Source organism: Eurypyga helias, unplaced genomic scaffold (genome assembly GCF_000690775.1).
Source record: "Eurypyga helias isolate BGI_N326 unplaced genomic scaffold, ASM69077v1 scaffold3983, whole genome shotgun sequence".
In the NCBI taxonomy this organism is placed as follows: domain Eukaryota; kingdom Metazoa; phylum Chordata; class Aves; order Eurypygiformes; family Eurypygidae; genus Eurypyga; species Eurypyga helias.
In genome coordinates, this window is record NW_010243028.1 from 9,526 (window position 1) to 27,893 (window position 18,368).

General features: G+C 40.1%; 1 protein-coding gene across 1 annotated transcript in view; it reads right to left on the reverse strand.

Annotated features, from left to right (window-relative positions):
- TPR (translocated promoter region, nuclear basket protein) overlaps window positions 1-18,368 on the reverse strand; it is a gene marked incomplete at its 5' end in the record, with an annotated part of 42,717 nt that overhangs the window by 5,758 nt on the left and 18,591 nt on the right. Inside the window, 21 exons of the mRNA XM_010149255.1 lie at window positions 323-417; window positions 1,574-1,642; window positions 2,474-2,658; window positions 3,122-3,212; window positions 4,088-4,219; window positions 5,474-5,674; window positions 7,644-7,727; window positions 8,642-8,790; window positions 9,553-9,825; window positions 10,136-10,344; window positions 12,068-12,129; window positions 12,845-13,050; window positions 13,519-13,717; window positions 14,115-14,261; window positions 14,628-14,838; window positions 15,212-15,342; window positions 15,616-15,747; window positions 16,458-16,595; window positions 16,959-17,106; window positions 17,542-17,726; window positions 17,864-18,067. Coding sequence (XP_010147557.1) covers window positions 323-417; window positions 1,574-1,642; window positions 2,474-2,658; window positions 3,122-3,212; window positions 4,088-4,219; window positions 5,474-5,674; window positions 7,644-7,727; window positions 8,642-8,790; window positions 9,553-9,825; window positions 10,136-10,344; window positions 12,068-12,129; window positions 12,845-13,050; window positions 13,519-13,717; window positions 14,115-14,261; window positions 14,628-14,838; window positions 15,212-15,342; window positions 15,616-15,747; window positions 16,458-16,595; window positions 16,959-17,106; window positions 17,542-17,726; window positions 17,864-18,067 — 3,251 coding nt within the window. The remainder of the gene's footprint in view (window positions 1-322; window positions 418-1,573; window positions 1,643-2,473; window positions 2,659-3,121; window positions 3,213-4,087; window positions 4,220-5,473; window positions 5,675-7,643; window positions 7,728-8,641; window positions 8,791-9,552; window positions 9,826-10,135; window positions 10,345-12,067; window positions 12,130-12,844; window positions 13,051-13,518; window positions 13,718-14,114; window positions 14,262-14,627; window positions 14,839-15,211; window positions 15,343-15,615; window positions 15,748-16,457; window positions 16,596-16,958; window positions 17,107-17,541; window positions 17,727-17,863; window positions 18,068-18,368) is intronic.

The following is an 18,368-nucleotide window of genomic DNA, read 5'->3' on the forward strand; positions in this document are numbered from 1 at the left end:
GGCTTGGAGCAACCTGGTCTAGTGGAAGGTGTCTCTGCCCATGGCAGGGGGGTTGTAACTAGATGGTCTTTAAGGTCCCTTCCAACCCAAACAATGCTATGAGATGATCTGCCTCTTAATTTGCTAATAAGTTTCATGATACAGTTCAAATAATGATTACTTATTTTTAGATGCAACCTTCTACCATACTACTTAGCACATTTTAGCATGTTACTCCAATCACAAGTTCATTTCATTTGAATTTATTTTCATTCCACTGACATACAGAAAGAATTAGATGCCCTTCCCACCCCCCCCCCACCCCGCCTTTACAACTACTTACTGAATGGCTTCTGCAAACCCATCTGTACGATGTGGAACTACAAGGGTTGGTGTGCTTGGAACTGTTCTGTCCTCATCATCAAAGAAGTGCTGCTGCTGGGAAAAAAAAGAGAATGATATGAGAGCCTACAATGTATTTGCAGTTTCTACCAAGCCAAGTTAAAGGTTGGTTTGCTTTTCCCCCACGTAGTCCAGCAAAATAAATACAGATTTGGCTCACAACAAAATTCTTGTCTAATTTCAGACATCTAAATGTGAGCTACTTATACAGATCGCCCTTACAGGTGTTAAAAATCAAACCAAAGCAAAATAAACCCCATACAATTATAGAGCACCCATCTTTCAAAGGCTTTTTAGGTATCTATTCCATGAGAACACCCTACCATCAAAGCGCCATATCTCCCTGTTGACTACAAAGGAATCTTAGGGTGACTCATTCATAAACAGATAGGAATCACCTGTCTCAATACAGGTTGCTGTCAGGTACCTAAGTGTATGGGAATTTTTCACAATGTGAATCAAATCATATATTCCCTATTGGACTTGTCTCCCTTGTTCCTGCACTGCCTACAAAGCGAGAAACCTCAGCCCCCTTCTCTCCATGAGGCAATCTTCATCTCCCTGTCCTCCTCCTGCATCTTTTAAACCTTTATTTCCAAAGTACCCATGTGCTCAGTTACTGTCCAGGCAAAAAGCAATGGGTACTGAGAACAGTGCTAAGCAGAAACTGAATAACAGGTATATGCAAGCCATATAAAAAAGTCCGAGGTGATGCCTTGATCTCAGAAGAGATACTTTTTTAGTCAGTCATGCTCTCTTCTCTCCTTCCCTGAACTTGCATTCCTTCTGTCAAATACAGCTGAAGCTGAATAAAGGGTTCAAAATTAGCTGAAGGGCACAGACAGAAGTCATGAGTTAGCTTTGTTCCTTTAGGATGAGGCTGAAAACATCTTTTTCCAATAACATACTCACTTTAAAAGACTGATTCTAAAAACAAGTCATTAAAACTGCCTTCGACAAAATCAATTCAACCTCTTTTGAAGATCTGTAGCTTCCTGTGTGTGGTTTCGGGGTTTGTTTGTTTTTTTTTAATATTTGCATTCCATTAATGCAGAAATCAATCCAACTAAGGTATCTTGTGCAAGACTACAGAAACCGTCCCACCCCTGAAGTCAGTAGTTAGGCTTCTTACCCAAGAGGTTTGAATGTTCCCTCAATACAGGTTTTCAGTAGTAGACTTTCACATACTTACCATCCCACCTATACCCGGAGTTAGCTGAAGCCCACGTCCCACTGACTGCCTTCGAGTCATCTGGATTCTCTTTATAGAAAAGAAGAAAAGTAGTAGTGTGAATGCTTTCCTGCAATTCTAATACCATACAGTTACTGAATCAGAGCCTAGGATGGTGGCTGAATGAGTAAGTGTAACCATTATATGTCAGTGTACAACACTGCTCAGTACAGCATCGTACCTTCTTAAAGAACAGACCACAGCAGCAGCTATTCCACATCTCTATCTGCTGCCTGGCCTAAGCATGAAAGAGAATCATGAAGGTTTACATTCTGGGTAAGTGACACTACTGTTTTACTTGACTTTCTCCTGAGTTCAGAAAACTTGAACACAGAAATATTGTGGCCCCAAGCCTCAAACTAAGTTAATATTAAAGGGTATTTTCAGTCAGGGCATTTTTGCAAAATTCACCTTGTGATGTTGTCACGTACAAAATCTATAGGTCTAAGTCAGAGTATACTCACGGGTCAGGCACAGACTGTGAAAGGTTTAGCTTAGAAAATGAATAGCAACATTCCTTTGCCCAATCTGCAGTGGGGCAGATACGAATGAAAACCCCTGCCAACCTGTCTGAATTGCCAACTGTTCAAGAACAGCTTTGTAGTGGAAATACCAGCAATCACTGACTGAAACAACACTGGTATAGTAATTTCAAGATACAAATCCATCATACATGCCTTACGGCTTCTAGTGTTCCCTCTCCAGCCACAGTCTGCAGGATGAGACATGTTAAGACAGTTTGCTTAGCTACCATTTTAAGGATGCCATCTATTTTTACAACAGGCAGAGTTCTTAAGATGTATTTACAAGAAATCTTACAGTAATTTTTAAGTCTTCTGAACTGCTAGAGATAGTTTATACCTGTACTGGGGGACCCAGTTCTTGAGGAGGAGCATGAATAGTTAGTCGTGGGGGCAATGGATGCGGTGGTCTGCGCGGCGACTGTGGGGGCCGAGGGGGCTGTCTCTCTGAGGCAGATGATGGCTGCTGTTCTCTTGAGCTTTCATGAGGAAAAGTGGACTCTGCAGCACTTGTACTCCCTTCTCCTTAAACATACAGAAGTGTGGAGGAGTAAAGCCAAGCCCTCCAAACTGAGTTGAAAACATGCAGTCAAGTCTTCAAATTCTACTATATCAACACAGGCATTTTTACCCTTGCTAAAGTGGAGACAGCTCAGTATTGTTATTTAAAATCACTTAAAAGGACTTGTGCCAGCTATGTCAGCACCAAAACAAACTGAGCATTCCAGCACTGACTTAGAGAGAGACTAAAATACTGAGCCATCAACAGCAGTCTCCACAGCAACCAAAACTTGCAGGGTTTTCAAAAGAATGTAGAATAAATCCAGAAAAGTACACTTCAGAAAACCCTACATTTCATGTTAAAATGGTCTTTAGCGTTTCACATTATATTCTTATTTCTAAGCACACATTGTAACGCATGCAGAACAGCTTCTACGTTTTCCTCCCTTACAAACACAGACTCAGAAGGAACATGGAATAACCATACCACTGTTTTGAGAATCTGCTGCCCTCTGGTTGCTTTCACCTCCTCCCATGCTTTCCTCAGTTTCTGTTCCGGGATCTGTACCATCAGCACCCTAAAAAACCCACATAAAAATAATATAGAATCACAGAATGGTTGGGGTTGGAAGGGACCTTAAAGATCATCTAGTTCCACCCCCCCTGCCATGGGCAGGGACACCTTGCACTAGACCAGGTTGCTCAAAGCCACATCCAGCCTGGCCTTGAAGACATCCAGGGATGGGGCATCCACAGCTTCTCTGGGCAACCTGTTCCAGTGCCTCACCACCCTCTCTGTGAAGAATTTCTTCTTGATATCTAATCTAAACCTCCCTGTTTTCAATTTGTACCCGTTATCCCTTGTCTTGTCACTACCCAGCCCCCTTGCAGGCCCCCTTCAGATACTGGAAAGCTGCAATGAGGTCTCCTCGGAGCCTCCTCTTCTCCAGGCTGAACAAGCCCAATTCTTGCAGCCTTATGCCTATATGACTTGGCACTAATCAGCTAGGCTGTAAAGAGAATGTAAAAGCAGTATAAAAGTATCCAGAAAGTAAACAGAGTAAAATATTTGAGAATTTTCAAACATTTATGTAACTATCTACAAAATCAGGTAAACATATACAACTGACATGGTATTTCAGAAGTTTTGCTTATCTGTACAAACACAAAAGTGAACAATGTAGCCATCCTCATTTAAAAATAATAAACAATGAAATATCTGGCTTTTGAAGAAACTGCCTTATCAGCTTTGCATCTACAGTTATTTGTTGCTGGCTCCTCTTCTTTGCATTTTCATTCAGCCCTCTTCCTGTCACCTACTAGCAGTCTCAATTTTCTGGGGTGAATTCATAATAAGATTTTCTCTTTCACATATTCAAGTCTGTGCAGTTGCATTACAACACCAATTTATTCCAAGAAATTTACCAGGCTATAAAAGAGGTACAAAGCTCACCTCGGCATCGTCTGCTTCATATCCATCGTTACCATCGGCACTACCAGTTCCTTCATTACTGTCATCACCTTCATCTCCCATCCCTGTGTCTTCATCATCATCCTCGTCTTCCTCTTCCTCATCCTCATAGTCCTATGATAAGACCATAAAAAAAGCTTAAGGAAGTGTGGAAAGCGTTGTGGAATGATTTAAAATCTTGAAGCGGTACACCTCACTTTGTGGTCCACAGACCATGTCTGTCAGTGGATTTCTTTCTGAAGATGTCCAGCATTTATTATCCACAGTGTACATGTATTTATTTTTCAGCTGCTGTGCTAGGTTGACCTTGGCTGGCTGCCAGACACTCACCCAGCCACTTGCCCCTCCCTCTTCAACAGGACAAGGGTAGAAAATAAGATGGAAAAACTTGAGGGTCAAGATAAAGGCAGGCAGATCACTTACCAATTTACCACTACAGGCAGAACATTCAATTTTGGGAAAATTAATTCAATTTGTATTCAATTAAAACAAGTTGGATGGTGAGAAACAAAAAGTAGAACACCTTCTCCCCACCCCCTTCTTCCCAGGCTCAACTCCCTCATTCCCAACTCTTCTTCCTTTTCCCCACCTCAGGCAGGGCAGAGGGGACAAGGAACAGGGGGTTGTGGTCAGTCCATAATAGCTTCTCTCAGCTGCTCCCTGCTCCAGTGTGGGTCCTCTGCACACGCTGCAGTCCTTCAAGACCTACTCCAGCAGCAGGTCCTTTGCACTGAAGGCCTGCCATCCACCAGGATAAACCCGCTCCTGCCTTGGCTCCTTGCCATGGGCCACAATTCCTGGCAGGAGAGCCTATGCTTCCATGGGCTGCAGTTTTCCTCAGGGAATATCCTCCTCTCCACAGGCTACAGGGGAATACCTGCTCCAATGTGGTCTCTTCTATGGGCTACTGTATCTACTCCAACACTCAAAGCACCTCCTTCCCCTCATTCTTCGACACTGGTGTTTGCAGAATTGTTTCTCACATTTTCCCCCCAGTTCCTCACACTAACGCTGCCAATGCAGCACTTTGCCCTTCTTAAACATTTTCAGCAGCTGATGGGCTCATCGCCAGCTGGAAGAGGCTGTGTCTGGCATGGGGCAGCCCCAGCCTCTCCTCACAGTGACCACCCTTGTATGTTGAACAGTCACAGATAACCTAGAAGCACCGTGGAATTTTATGACCTCAAAACCCCCCCCCCAAAAAAAAAAAATCAAGCTGCATTAGCAAGTATCTTTGAAACACCAGAAGTACAGGCTACATAAATACAGATTATTCACACAGTTAATAAAAAAAAAAAAATTAAATTAGTCCTGCCAGGTGAGCTTTACATCTGATCAAAGACAAAATGATAAATAAGATACACATACTTCCTGCTCGCCTTCATTTTCTTCATCATCGTCATCTTCATCATCACTATCAATTACAATAACATCATCTCTCTTGGACTGACCATCCTGAGATGAAGTAGTATTCTGCTGGTCTGATTGAAGAGGTCCAAGATCCATTGGGATAGACTGGGAAGTTTCTTCACTATCTTCCATGGGAGTGTACTCTCCCTGTGTGACACCCTGTAAAAGATGAAAGTGACTCACCAGAATAAACAAAATGAAATATAGCATATTCTTAAAACCTTTTTCAGGAAAGTGTCCATTGTATTTCTAGGAGTTTCCTGTCTCCACTCCTAGCTCTCAACCTCAACCAAATGGAGGCCTGCTCTACAACACAAATATTTTGTCCTTCACTTCCAATCTCATTTGGATGGGTGCCATCATGAGCGATACTGTATTCATATATGATGCATCTGAACGCACGTCCATAAAAACCATCTATTTCAGATAACTAAGGAGCTATCACCAACACCAGCACAATAAGCAAATACAGACACTAGGATCACTGTTGACCACTGGGGAAGCACTGCACCCCTTCTTCACATCCAGCCAAGTCTGGGTAGAGAAGCACTCTGACCACTCCACCAACACTGCAGTTACCATCAGCACACAAGACTGGTGATCGGACAAGAAGAGAAACAGATCCTGACGCTTAGAAGCGAAACACTAGTTATCGCTGTTTCTTAATAACTAACCAAGATAGCAGAGGACAAAAGAGAATGCTGCAGACGACTTTCACACCAATCAACTACAGACAACTCAAAGTCTCCCCAGGATCATGGAACAACTACCTCTCCTCTAAGTATGAGCTCAGAGCTGCTGTTGTAGAGTTCTTTCGGTCTGGAGGAACAAGAATGCAATTCACATGACAGCCAGACACAGAGGTAGCAAACAGTTCTCTTGCCATTCAGCACGTATGTATATTCAAAACATTTGAACCAAATCTAACAAGTGTTCAGAAAAAAAATGAACAAGGGAGAGTCGCCCCCAACCTCTTTAAAAATAATTAAAAAAAAAAAAAATTCACGACTACCACATGTATTTTGTGGCATTCAAGACTTGGTTTAGGTAGGATAACTACCTGTTACTTTCTGAACACATCTCTTTAATGTTGCAAATGGTTTTCCAGCAACATCACGCTGAGCACTAGAACTGTTGATTAAAGAACATTTAAAGGTACCTCTGGAGTAGAAATCACAAAGCTGGGATTGAACGGAGAGACAAATGCTTGTCATACCTTTTAAACATGTGAAGGTTATTAGGGAAAAATTGACTGACTAGAAACTCCGTACACTCTGATGCTTAACGAAAATAGATTCCACAACTCAACACCAGATTTTGCCAAGTTGGAGAATTACCATTACTTTTGCTCATTTCTGATGTAAAGAAATTAAATTAATGGTTTTCACTTATATTTTGCTTTCCTAACGCAGCTACAATGGGCATTTTACAGAACTAGAAAAAAAACATATAGGTTCACAGAGATTCACACGAGAAAGGAAGGTTTTGCCTCAGTTGAAGAGGATTGTGTTACCGATCAATTAAGCAAACTGAACATGCACAAATCCACGGGCCCTGATGGGATGCACCCATGAGTGCCGAGAGGGCTGGCAGAAGTCATTGCTAGTCCACTCTCCATAATCTTTGCAAAGTCCTGGAGAACAGGAGAGGTGCCTGAGGACTGCAGGAAACCAGTGTTACTACAATCTTCAAAAAAGACAAGGAGGATCTGACTAACTGTAGGCCAGTCAGCCTCACCTCCATTGCTGGAAAGATGATGGAACACCTTTTTCCTTTGTTTATCACATCATGACCCATAATATAACACTAAGCTTGCTCAAGGATTTCTCAAATCTTTCTCCAGAAGAAAAGCCAGAAAGCAAAGTACTCCAAAGCAGCAAGTGAAAAACTGAAAATTCCAATCCATTTTAAGACTGACTCATTTAAGCTCTACATCTCTGTTTCGCTATATAAAATCAGGGTTGAAAATACTAGTATTTCTAAAACAACACACTGAATTACAACTCAAAATTGCAAAGCTTTATTAATGTACTGAGTGTTCCTTATAGAGGTATGTGTAGAGTGCAATAAAGCTATTTCTGCTGAAATAAAGTTGTGGGTCTTTTTTTTTTTTTGCAAATATACTTACTTCTCCAATTGAGTCTTGTGAGTCTTGATTGTATGTTTGAGCTTCTACCTCACCATCAGTACTCTCTTCTGCTGTCACTTCCTCCTGAAAGAGCATAAATTTTTCTCATTTAAAACACCTTTAACCTTAAAGTTTGGTTAACACATATATTTTTTTTTTAAACTTAAAAAAAAAATTAGCTTTTCCCTCAAATATCATGGTCAGCATTTTGCTCCCCTTTTACTATTACTCCTCAGCTCTGCTTTTATCTAGCACCTCACTTCTCTGCCCTAGGGAAATGTAATTTCCCCCATTCCAGTCCACTGGCCCTCAGTGTTTTTAAATCTTTCCAAGACCAAAAACGAACCTTCAAGGTTTCCCATTCACCTTGTCCTTTTCTGTTATGCAACATCCCTCTCAAACACAGTTAACAAAACATCTTTGACTTCCCTAAGATTATTTATGAGTCTCCAGCTGTGAGGTGCTGTCTCAAGTTCATTCCTTTTTTGCAGGACAACCCAATTCCCTCACACCAGTATTTGACATGCATCTCCTGTAACCTTTTCCATGGAACTCACCTTTGCTTCCCTGGCATCTCCTCAAGTACACTATTTTATTCCAGAAGAACTGTTGATAATGAACTTTCAGACCACACTGAAAAATGTTTTAACCTCTTCCTCCCCAGTCTTAGAATATGGCATGCTCTCTTCTATCCTACAGTTCACTATGATCTGCATCATTCATTGCAACTGATACAACCTCTGCCTTTTACGATACCCAAACATAATTGCTTCCTCCCCAACAGATTAAAAAGCCATATTAAGAACTAACTGACTTGCTCTGAAGTAATACATTTGCTCTTCCCATTAAAATTTCCTATTTCAGATAATGTTGTATCTTACATTACCTGTTATTTTCTTATATATATAATTCTTATATTATCTAGTATTTTATTAAGTTTTAGTCAAGTTTTAAGGGACAGATTTAATTTTTTAAAATCATTTTATATTCTTGCAAACCTCAGGTCCAACTCTCTGTATGCTTCTCATTTTCTTTGGAAGAGGTACATCCACTGTTTCCTCTGAAATTTGGTCCGAGTTTTCCACAGTGTTATCCTCATCTTCCTCCCGGGAACGTTTAGACAGTGAGGAACTTGGGGTAGCTGAAACTTAAAAGAGCCTCTTCATTATTTTCAGAACAATAAATACACAAAACATAAAATCAAAAGGTTCGGTACTTTAGTTTGGAAGATCGCCTCTTTTTCTGCATGGAATGACAACAAAATCAGAATCTCCTTGTGCTGTTTCCTAGGACATGAAAACATCAGCCCCTTTTGTTACAAGTCTCATGCTCTTGGACCTATATTCACAACCTAATTGACCCCAAATGTAAGGGTGCAACTAAAACACTTTTTCCAACATCTTTGCTCTGACAAATACACCCAAAAGTTTAACAGAGTATCAGCTGGGAAACAAAAACGCATTTTACATAAGTATATTTTGGGGCATAAACATTCTACACCATCAACAGATGTACTACAGTATCACATTGAGCAGCTTTAGAGTTCTTTACATTTTACATGCCAGCCTGAGTACCTTAGGACTCCTAAATCAACCTTGCTCCAAATTGCCATGGAAACAGAGGCAGCAAGGTTTAATGCACTAAATCCCAATGCTGCTCTGAATAGTTAAACAAACAGGCGAGTTTTTGTTTTCTAATTTAAGGAACACATTTCAGACGTACCATTTCTACAGGTTCAAGAAAGGAGCCTAACCTCAGAGGTTTGTAAAACGTGCAATGGACTAAGTGGTGGGGCAAAAAAAAGGAAGTAAATGCTTTTGCTGAAGTTAGGCCTGCTTTGACAAGGGTCCAAACAGAGCTACTTAACAGGAACTATTCAAAAAACATTGTCCTATAAAATAAAACCAACCTGTGCCAAACACTGCTGTAGAAGTGGAGGGCCTTTCTATTTGAGAGCTCTGTACAACTTCTACGATGGTAGGGGATGGCTCCTGATTAGCGGGCTCAATCTGAGGGTGACTCTGCTGAGTGGGCTGCACAAAAGCAGTTGCTTGTGTCTGTTGCTGAACAGTCAAGATGGGCTGAGAGAGAGATGTCTGAACATTAGGACTGGTGGAACGCACAGACCCACTAGTGCTTCCGAAGACTGGAACATGCTCCACGGGTCCTTCTGATTGCATCGCTGAAAGACAAACAGTAGCACATTCAACAGCCTTCATATTATCCAATACAGTTCGTGTTCTCCATTGCAGAACACCCTAAATAAGCCGAGGCATTGTTTTGCAGATTGAGTTGACATTGCTTATACCCATCTTCAGTTGAGGAATAAAACTTCGTTGCAATAGAAGTGGTCACAAAAGCACAGTATCAAAAAGAGATGCACGGACAATAAAACTATCTGAGGCATTTTCAGACTAATAATCATCAAGATTTGAAGGCAAAAGTAGCATCTGTGATTACTGTAGATCCTTATACTGTACCAAAATGCCTACCTTCCTGAGTCTCCACCTGTGTTGTAGGCATAACTGTGGCTGTTGGAGTAGTGGTAGGATTAGTGACTGTAGCAGGAGTAACCATTGGGCGAATACTGGCTCTTGGAGTAGACTTATTCCCAGCTATTGCAGCAGCAGTCACTTTACTTGGAGTTGACACAACAGGAGTTGGTTTAATATTTGCTGTCGGTGGATCTGAAGTACTAGCACTGAAAGACAGCATATTGATTTCATCATAGCAGTAGAGAAAGCAGATGTTAAAAATATCAAATGTAAATACATTACCATAGCCAGAAATACTACGTTTTAAAGGTTCAAAATTTAAAAGCTTGACACAGGCATAGTGAATTGTCTTCCAAAATCTGTTTATATTTAAAAAAAACAACCCACCAAACAGACAGACCCACTGTAACTACTCAGAATGGTTTGTGTTGGAAGGGACCTTAAAGATCATCCAGTTCCAACCCCCCTGCCATGGGCAGGGACACCTTCCACTAGACCAGGTTGCTCCAAGCCTCATCCAGCCTGGCCTTGGACACTTCCAGGGATGAGGCATCCACAGCTTCTCTGGGCAATCTGTTCCATGCCTCACCACCCTCCCTGGGAAGAATTTCTTCCTTATATCAAATCTAAATCTACCCTCTCTCAGTAGCATTTTGTCCAGCACAGTTTTGACATGTTTCTTCAGAGGTAATCAACTAGAAAACTAAGCAGATCAAAAGGAGAAGTGCATAGCTTGCACCATTGGCTGTGCTGGGTCTTTATTACAGTAAGTAACACATCTTACATTAAAACTGATTAGAGAGAAACATTCTCTCTTGGTTGAGACAAGGATCAGTCAAATTTTAAGAGGCATATTTGAAAGCCTTGTTTTTAAAAGGATGCTATCATGAAAACTGGGAGGTTTTTTATCTGAACTTAGTAATACTGTAATATTTCCCATATTAGAGCACAGCCATTTGATTGTTTTATCTGTTGTTAAGATTTACCATCTATTTGGGCCATTTCTCATGTTTGAGATTCTTGCACAAGGAAGATACCCCCCAAAACCAACAAAGCTAAAGGTAACAACCAAAACTGTACAACTTCAAGAATGTTGAAGTCTGAAAACATTTAAAAAAACCCCTGTAATGTTTCCCAGATATCATGTTCCTGGTGGCTAATATGACAATTTAACAGCTTAAAATCTTTATTGATAAAATGTAGCTAAGAAAACAGGAGGAATGTATTATGTCAGCCAGTATCTTCAAAGTTGCTGAAGAAAAACTGTGAAAAGCCAGTGGCTTTGTAAAAAGAGCAGCAACTAGATAAATACAAAAACAAGAAACACCAATCACAGTGTGCTGGTTTTGGCTGGGACAGTTTTCTTCATAGTAGCTGGTATAGCTACGTTTGGGATCTGTGCTGTAATTAGTGTTGATAACAGAGGGATGTTTTTGTTACTGCTGAGCAGTGCTTTCACAGAATCAAGGCCTTTTCTGCCTCCCACACGACCCCACCAGCAAGTAGGCTGGCACAAGAACTTGGGACGGGACACAGCTGGGACAGCTGACCCCAACTGACCAAAGGGCTATTTCATACCATGTGACATCATGCTCAGCATAGAAAGCTGGGGGACGAAGGAAGGGGAGGCTGTTCAAAGTGATGGTGTTTGTGTTCTCTAGTAACCATTAGGTGTGATGGAGCCCGGCTTTCCTGGAGATGACCAAACACCTGCCTGCCCAAGGGAAGTGGTGAATGAATTCTTTGTTTTGCTTTACCTATTAAACTGTCTTTATCTCAACCAACCAGTTTTATCACTTTTTCCTTTCTGATTTTCTCTCCCATCCCACCAGAGGGGAAATGAGCAAGCAGCTGTGTGGTGCTTAGTTGCTGACTGGAGTTAAACCACGACACACAAACTCTGCAAAACCCTCAAACCCTTCAACTCACATTCCTCTTTCACCTGAAGCTGGAGTAGACTTGAGTGAGATTTGCCTCTGCTGTTCTGGTACCTATCAAATAAGAAAGAGAAGTATCATGCCATGTACATACGAAACAGAGAGCAATTTGGTAAAATACTTCAGCAGACAGATCTCTCTACTAACAATGTTTTCTCCAAAAGACTTGCTATCATAACTAGTCAGACTCCATGATTACTGCAAATTCTACAAAACAAATCATATCCACCACACCAAGTATCCAAACCAATTCAGTAATTTCTCAGGTATCTTCTGAAGCTATTGAGAAAACAGCAGCTAAAACCCATTATACTGGATAAAAATAGAGAACTAGAGAGCAGAGTGCAAACAGTTCATTGGCTGATACACAGTGAATAACAGAACTGCGTACTTGTTAGCAGTGGGAATTCTGACTAAGGCAGCAAATAAAATTCAAATCAAAGTTCTGAAGTCTTACTAAAGCCAACTTGCATATTTGCAAAACCAGGGGACAATGGAACTCCAATAGCCCACAATTTGTTATGTGTGCTAAAATAGGACTCATTGTTTTATTTGGTTTAGTTTTGTATTAAAGTGTAGGAATCCTATGGCAAGAATTTCCATTTGTTATTTAGGATGTTCATAAAACACACCTTCATGTAAAGTAGTATTAACTACTCTACGCACAAAGCCAAACGCAGTTGGACAACGGTGCTTGTACGTGACTCGAGTTCAGTCATGAGACATGCAAGCTGTTTCCTTTCCCACAGCTAGCTAAAGGATTCTGTACCTTATTTGTAGACTCTGGTGGCTCATCGCGCTGTTCATGGTGTCGCTCTTGCTGCTCTCTAAGCTCTCTCTCCAGGCGGCAGATTCGACCTTCATACTGTGATTTGAGTGCACTCATCCGCACCTCCAACTCAGTCTTCTGCTCTTCTAATGAACTGCTCTTTTGCTTCCACTCTTCGTTTTCTTTCGTCAGCTGTTCTTTTGTACCTAAAGGAATCGGAAAGAATCCAGTCTTGCCACTGTAAAGCTGCCTACTAAGCCTGTGTGCTGAATGTCAGTCTGCCTTAAGAGGTTGCTGAAGTATTTTGAAATCTTATCTTTGTTAAGCTACTGGCAGAGCTCCTGGAGGCAATTCTAACTTTCACATACCATATTTCTTATAAAAATATAAAATTTTTCAGCAGGGTTGTCACCTTGGCTGTCCCAAACTCCGCAAAACTTTGTTCCTCCAACGAACAACTACTTATATACCTGTACCATCTCCTGAAGATATTAAATTTTTCTTAAGTTTCAGACCAATCCTGTATCATCTAATCTAGAAAAAAAAGCTTCAAGTAAAAATGAAGTAGACCGTATTTTCCCAAGCACCCTGTCTAAATGCTTCTCCACAGGAAAAATCAAAAACCCAAACAGAAGATGACACCTTAAGGACAGAAAAAAAAAATATTATAATACCAGCTAACTGTGCAATTTTCTGCTTGGCTGCAAGCAAGGTCTTCCTAGTTTTCTCTTCCTTCTCAGTGATCTGTTGCCTGAGCTGTTCTTCTTGTGTAGTCTTCTCTTGCAAATCTTGATGAAAACGAGCAAGTTCTGATTGTAGCTGTGTTATCTGCTCCTGAAGATTTCTAACTTCGGTTTCCTTTTCTGCTATAGTCTAGGAAGAGAAAGAGAGAGAGATCGTAACTATTTGCATAACCAGCTACTCTGGCAAGTATACAGCCCAATAAGCTGCAAGGACGTAGTCTTAGCTGGCCACTGTATTAAGGTTAAAAAGTTTCTAATTGACAATAAGGAAGTCCAATTCTCTCGGAATGCAGTAGCTGAGAAAATAGCATTCTCTTTCCCACTTTTTCCGTGAAACAGCATGAAACACACTAGACACAGGATTTAAACTAGGTTTAAGGTCTCTCTTGCTCAACAAAGTAGAGGCACAACTAGGTCACTTCACATACTTCTGTACATAACTGTGCACACAACCCCTTATTTTCTTCACAGTTATACGTTTAGGATTGCAGCAAGTACAGTCCTCTGAAATAGTCCACTGTTCTTACCTTCTGTAAACTTTCAATCTGAGTCTCCAAAGCCTTTGTCTTCACTTCAGCTTGACTGAGAGTGTCTTTCAGCTCTTGTACTTCCTGGACAGAAACTTGTTCTTCTTGTTGTTCTACAAAAGACTGAGTTGATGCTTCGGCAACCATCTGAAATACATCAAGTGGTATCAGGCTAAAGAGTATCTGATTAGTACGTCATTACTTTCAAAAGCTGCTTCTGTGCGCAAACAGAGACTAAAAAGTTCTGGGCAAACCCAAGAATTCTAATGAACTCTGAAGTTCTGTTAAGAGTGCTGCAAAGTATTAAGCCACATGTAGTTCATGCGTTCTGAGAGTTAGAGCTATCAGCAGAATAAACGATGCCATTTTCTGCTTTTCTCTTCACAGGTAAGTATTCATACAGTCTGATAAGAAGGGAATGTGAAGATCATGAGCTATGTTATACATGACTCCTGATGAAAACATACATTTTTAAATAGAATTTCTTTGCAAACAAAGAAAAAGCATATCTACCTTATCATGCTGTGCTTTCAGCTCCTCATATTGAGTCTTGTATCTGCGCCCAATTTTCTTGACCTGTGTTATAGTTTTCACTTTTTCTTGTATGTCAGACACTTTAGCATCTAGTTCTTTCTGCAAAGTATCCTTTTCTGTTCTTATTTTAGTTACTTCATCCTTCAGGCTCTGAACAAGATTCTGGCTTGTAGTCAAGGATGCATTTGTTCTAAATAACAGGGGATTGGACGAAGATGCAAATGAGAGATGTTTAAAATAACGAATACATTTCTATGTTGCTCATTTATGTAATATCACAGGCATTTTCTGTAGTAAAATATATTTTCTAGGATTCTGCAATATGAATGGGTATTTGTAAGATACAAGTTATTCTACAACACATTAATTTAGAGTAAGTTCAGCTAAAAGACAGCTTCTGAAAAAATTCACACTTTATTTTACCTGTGTACTTCAAGCTAACAGTAAGAATACCAAAGGTTTCACAGTTACACAGACACAGTTAAGAAATTACTCTTCCATATACAGCCTTATTTAAAATAGCTTGCTTTGCACAAAACTTTAATAGTTGATTTATACCACACCTGGCTATTTCTGCTTTCAGCCTGCCTGTTTCTTCACTCATTTGTTGTATACGCTTGGCATTTGCCTCCTTCTCCGAAAGCAGCTTCCGATACTCTTCGAGATCGGTGTCCTTCTGCTGACTCAATAAATGCTGAAAGGTGGAGAAGAGTCTCTTGCATTTTTGTAAGATGGTTATACAATTAACTCCAGAAAAATCTCTTTGAATTAAAGCTGCTGCTTTTGCATTTTGATTTGGAATGCCTACGGATTAGAATAGCCTATTTTGAAGCTTCATAAACAATGCTTTATAATTCTAATAAAATCAACATCAAACTAAGAAATTTAAGAAAATTTAGAACTTTGTTTTCAGTTCTTCCCCCCACCCCCACCCCTAACATCATCTTTAAAAACATGCATTCCTCACCTGAGTCCGAGCTTTCCAGCGTTTAACATCTTCTTCCAACAGCTTCTTCTCCGCCTGCAACATTCCACTTTTCTCACTCAGTTCAGCATTAGACTCTTGCAGAGGCAGAATGTCTGCCTCAAGCTTGCGTACCTGAAAAACCACAACTGGGGATTAAACTCTCTGGATCTTAAGAGACTGAAGGAAATGGAATATGGCAAGCCTTGAACAATTATGATAAGAGGGACAGAGAGAGCAAACCCAACACCCTCAGGAAGTCATGATATAGTTTCTTTTCCACCTCTCTCCCTTTCAGTGGCCAGCTGGGGACAGGGAGAGGGGTGAGGAGCAAGAGCAGGCGATGGTCCTACCGAGAGTTAAAAGAAAAGAAACACGTAGGCATGTCTTCACAATCTTAGATTCTCAGTCTCTGTACTTCGGTACTGGAAACACATTACTATTTACATATTAGAACCCAAGCAACACTGCACTGGATTATATTAAAATAACCAGCATGTAGAAATGGAAAGAGGCATGTATCTCCCTTTTAAATTCTTAATAAAGCTGTGGTCTGCTTTATACGTGCCATTTTTCATTTATCTGCTGATAATACCCTTGTTACTGGTGTACCTCTAGGAAAGCAGAACGCTGATTTTCAGTTTCATTTAAATGAAATAGAATATTGGAAAGCTTACAGTTCAATGTGGACTCAAGTTTTCTAAAATTCTAAATACAAATGAGAAGACTTTCTATGCAATGTAAAGGAATAATCACAATCTAAATAATATGTTTATTGTAATTAGGAATGGTATATCCAGGCATCAACTTGATTATTTGAAAAATTCACATGAAACTCTACTAACCTTTGCTTGAATCTGTTGTAGTTCTTGTTCTAGCCTCTCCTTCTCTTCTCTTAGCATCTTGTTGGTTTCTATCAGTACATTCATGGTCTCAGTTTTTTTCATTAATTCTTCATGCTGTGCAATGGTTTTTGCTGTTACCTTTGGAAAAGATTTAACTCATGTCATTTATTTCACTTGCACATGCATGTACACTTACTTGGATGGGGCATAACACCATGTGGAAGAGCCATCATGGCATTCATTATCTCACATGTACATTCACTTAAGAAGTGGGAGATGGGAAAAACCATTAAAAATTATCTTTGTTTTCCCTATTTATGTGATTTTGGAATTCCCATACTGTTACACAAGACCCTTCATTTGTCTATATACCAACCTCAGTATGAAAGCTCTTGATTCTTGCAAAACTTCATTTTTGGGAACAGGTAGAAAAGACAACAGAACATAGAGAACAGCCCCCTGTACTATTTTGAAACCACAAGCAACAATAGCCAACCATACCTGCACCTTCTCTCTCTCAGCATTGAGACTGTCCTGCAGCTCCTGGAGTTCCCTTTCCAGGTGCTCCACTCTCTGACGGTAACGCAAACTCTCCACCTGCGCCACCTCAAACCTAGTTTCTGCAATCTCTTTTTCACGACGTATAAATCTGCAGTAAAAAAATGAATAACACATCATGTCAATGACAATGCAAGATAAAGCATTTTTAGTTGAAACATCTTATCTCTGAAAGTCTACTGAGTACAGATGTCAGTTCAGAAAGATCAAGACGAAAATCCTAGATAAAAGTCCTTGAAAATCTACATAATAACCCCCCCTCAAAACCACAATAAGAAAAAATTCAACTCAAACTTTGTTGCCAACCACATTTGCTAAAATCTGATTTAGCTTCAGGTTCACTCTCAATTTGTTCCTAGGAGTAGAAAGAAATCTCTTTATTGGTTACTAATGTAGTACAACCACTTCCTACCTAGCAAAAAGCACTTAAATTTCATACATTATCCTTCAAATATAACATAATACAGAACTATTTCATTTAGCAACTAATTTATAACCAACAAGAGGAGCCCAGAGCTAAATTTACCTAAGAATTTCTAAGATTTGTTCCTGGGATTTGCCTTCCTCATTGAGAGAAACATTCACTGCAGTTGGCATGGCTTCCTTCATCGAAGTGACCATCTTATCACTCAGACTTTCCAGCTGCTCATGTAATAACCGATTTTGTTTTTCCAAATCTTCACAGCGGGATGCAAGTTTTGAAGCTTCATCCTATAACAAAATCATTCAGCGGGTGTGAATTCTGTGGCTGAAATTCTGTGCAAAAAAATCATTCAATGGTTGTGAATTCTGTGGCTGAAATTCTGTTAACTGAAAAAACCGCATAGAAACCATAAAAACAATCATACCTTGACCATTCTCTCTCTCTCTTCCCAGGAGGCTTTGCTCTCTAACAATTCAGACTCAGCTTTATGAGCAGCTTCCTCTAGCTGCTGCCTTACTGCTGTGTTCTTGGCAACTTGGTCTTTAATAGCCTGTAATGCTTCAACATCAGCAGCATGGAGCATTAATTCCCGTTCATATTTATTCTGAGCTTCAGAAGCCATCTTTGCCTGCAGGAAAATGTAGATTCTTTATCGTTATGTTAAACTTTAAATGTTACATGTTTGATACGTACAGAGACATTCTCAAATTCTGTAAAAGTCCAGTTCCCACTAATCAAAAAGAAAACCACTGTCCACAACCTCTGTCATCCTCAAGTGCAGGAAAAAATGGATAAGCTTAGAATGGTTCCCTTAAAGACATTATTATTTTTAAGAAAAATTAGAATTTGAAATAATTTTAAGGGGCTAGCAGGAGGACACACAGACTTACTATACAACCAAACCTCTTGCTGTAGATTCTGCACAGATA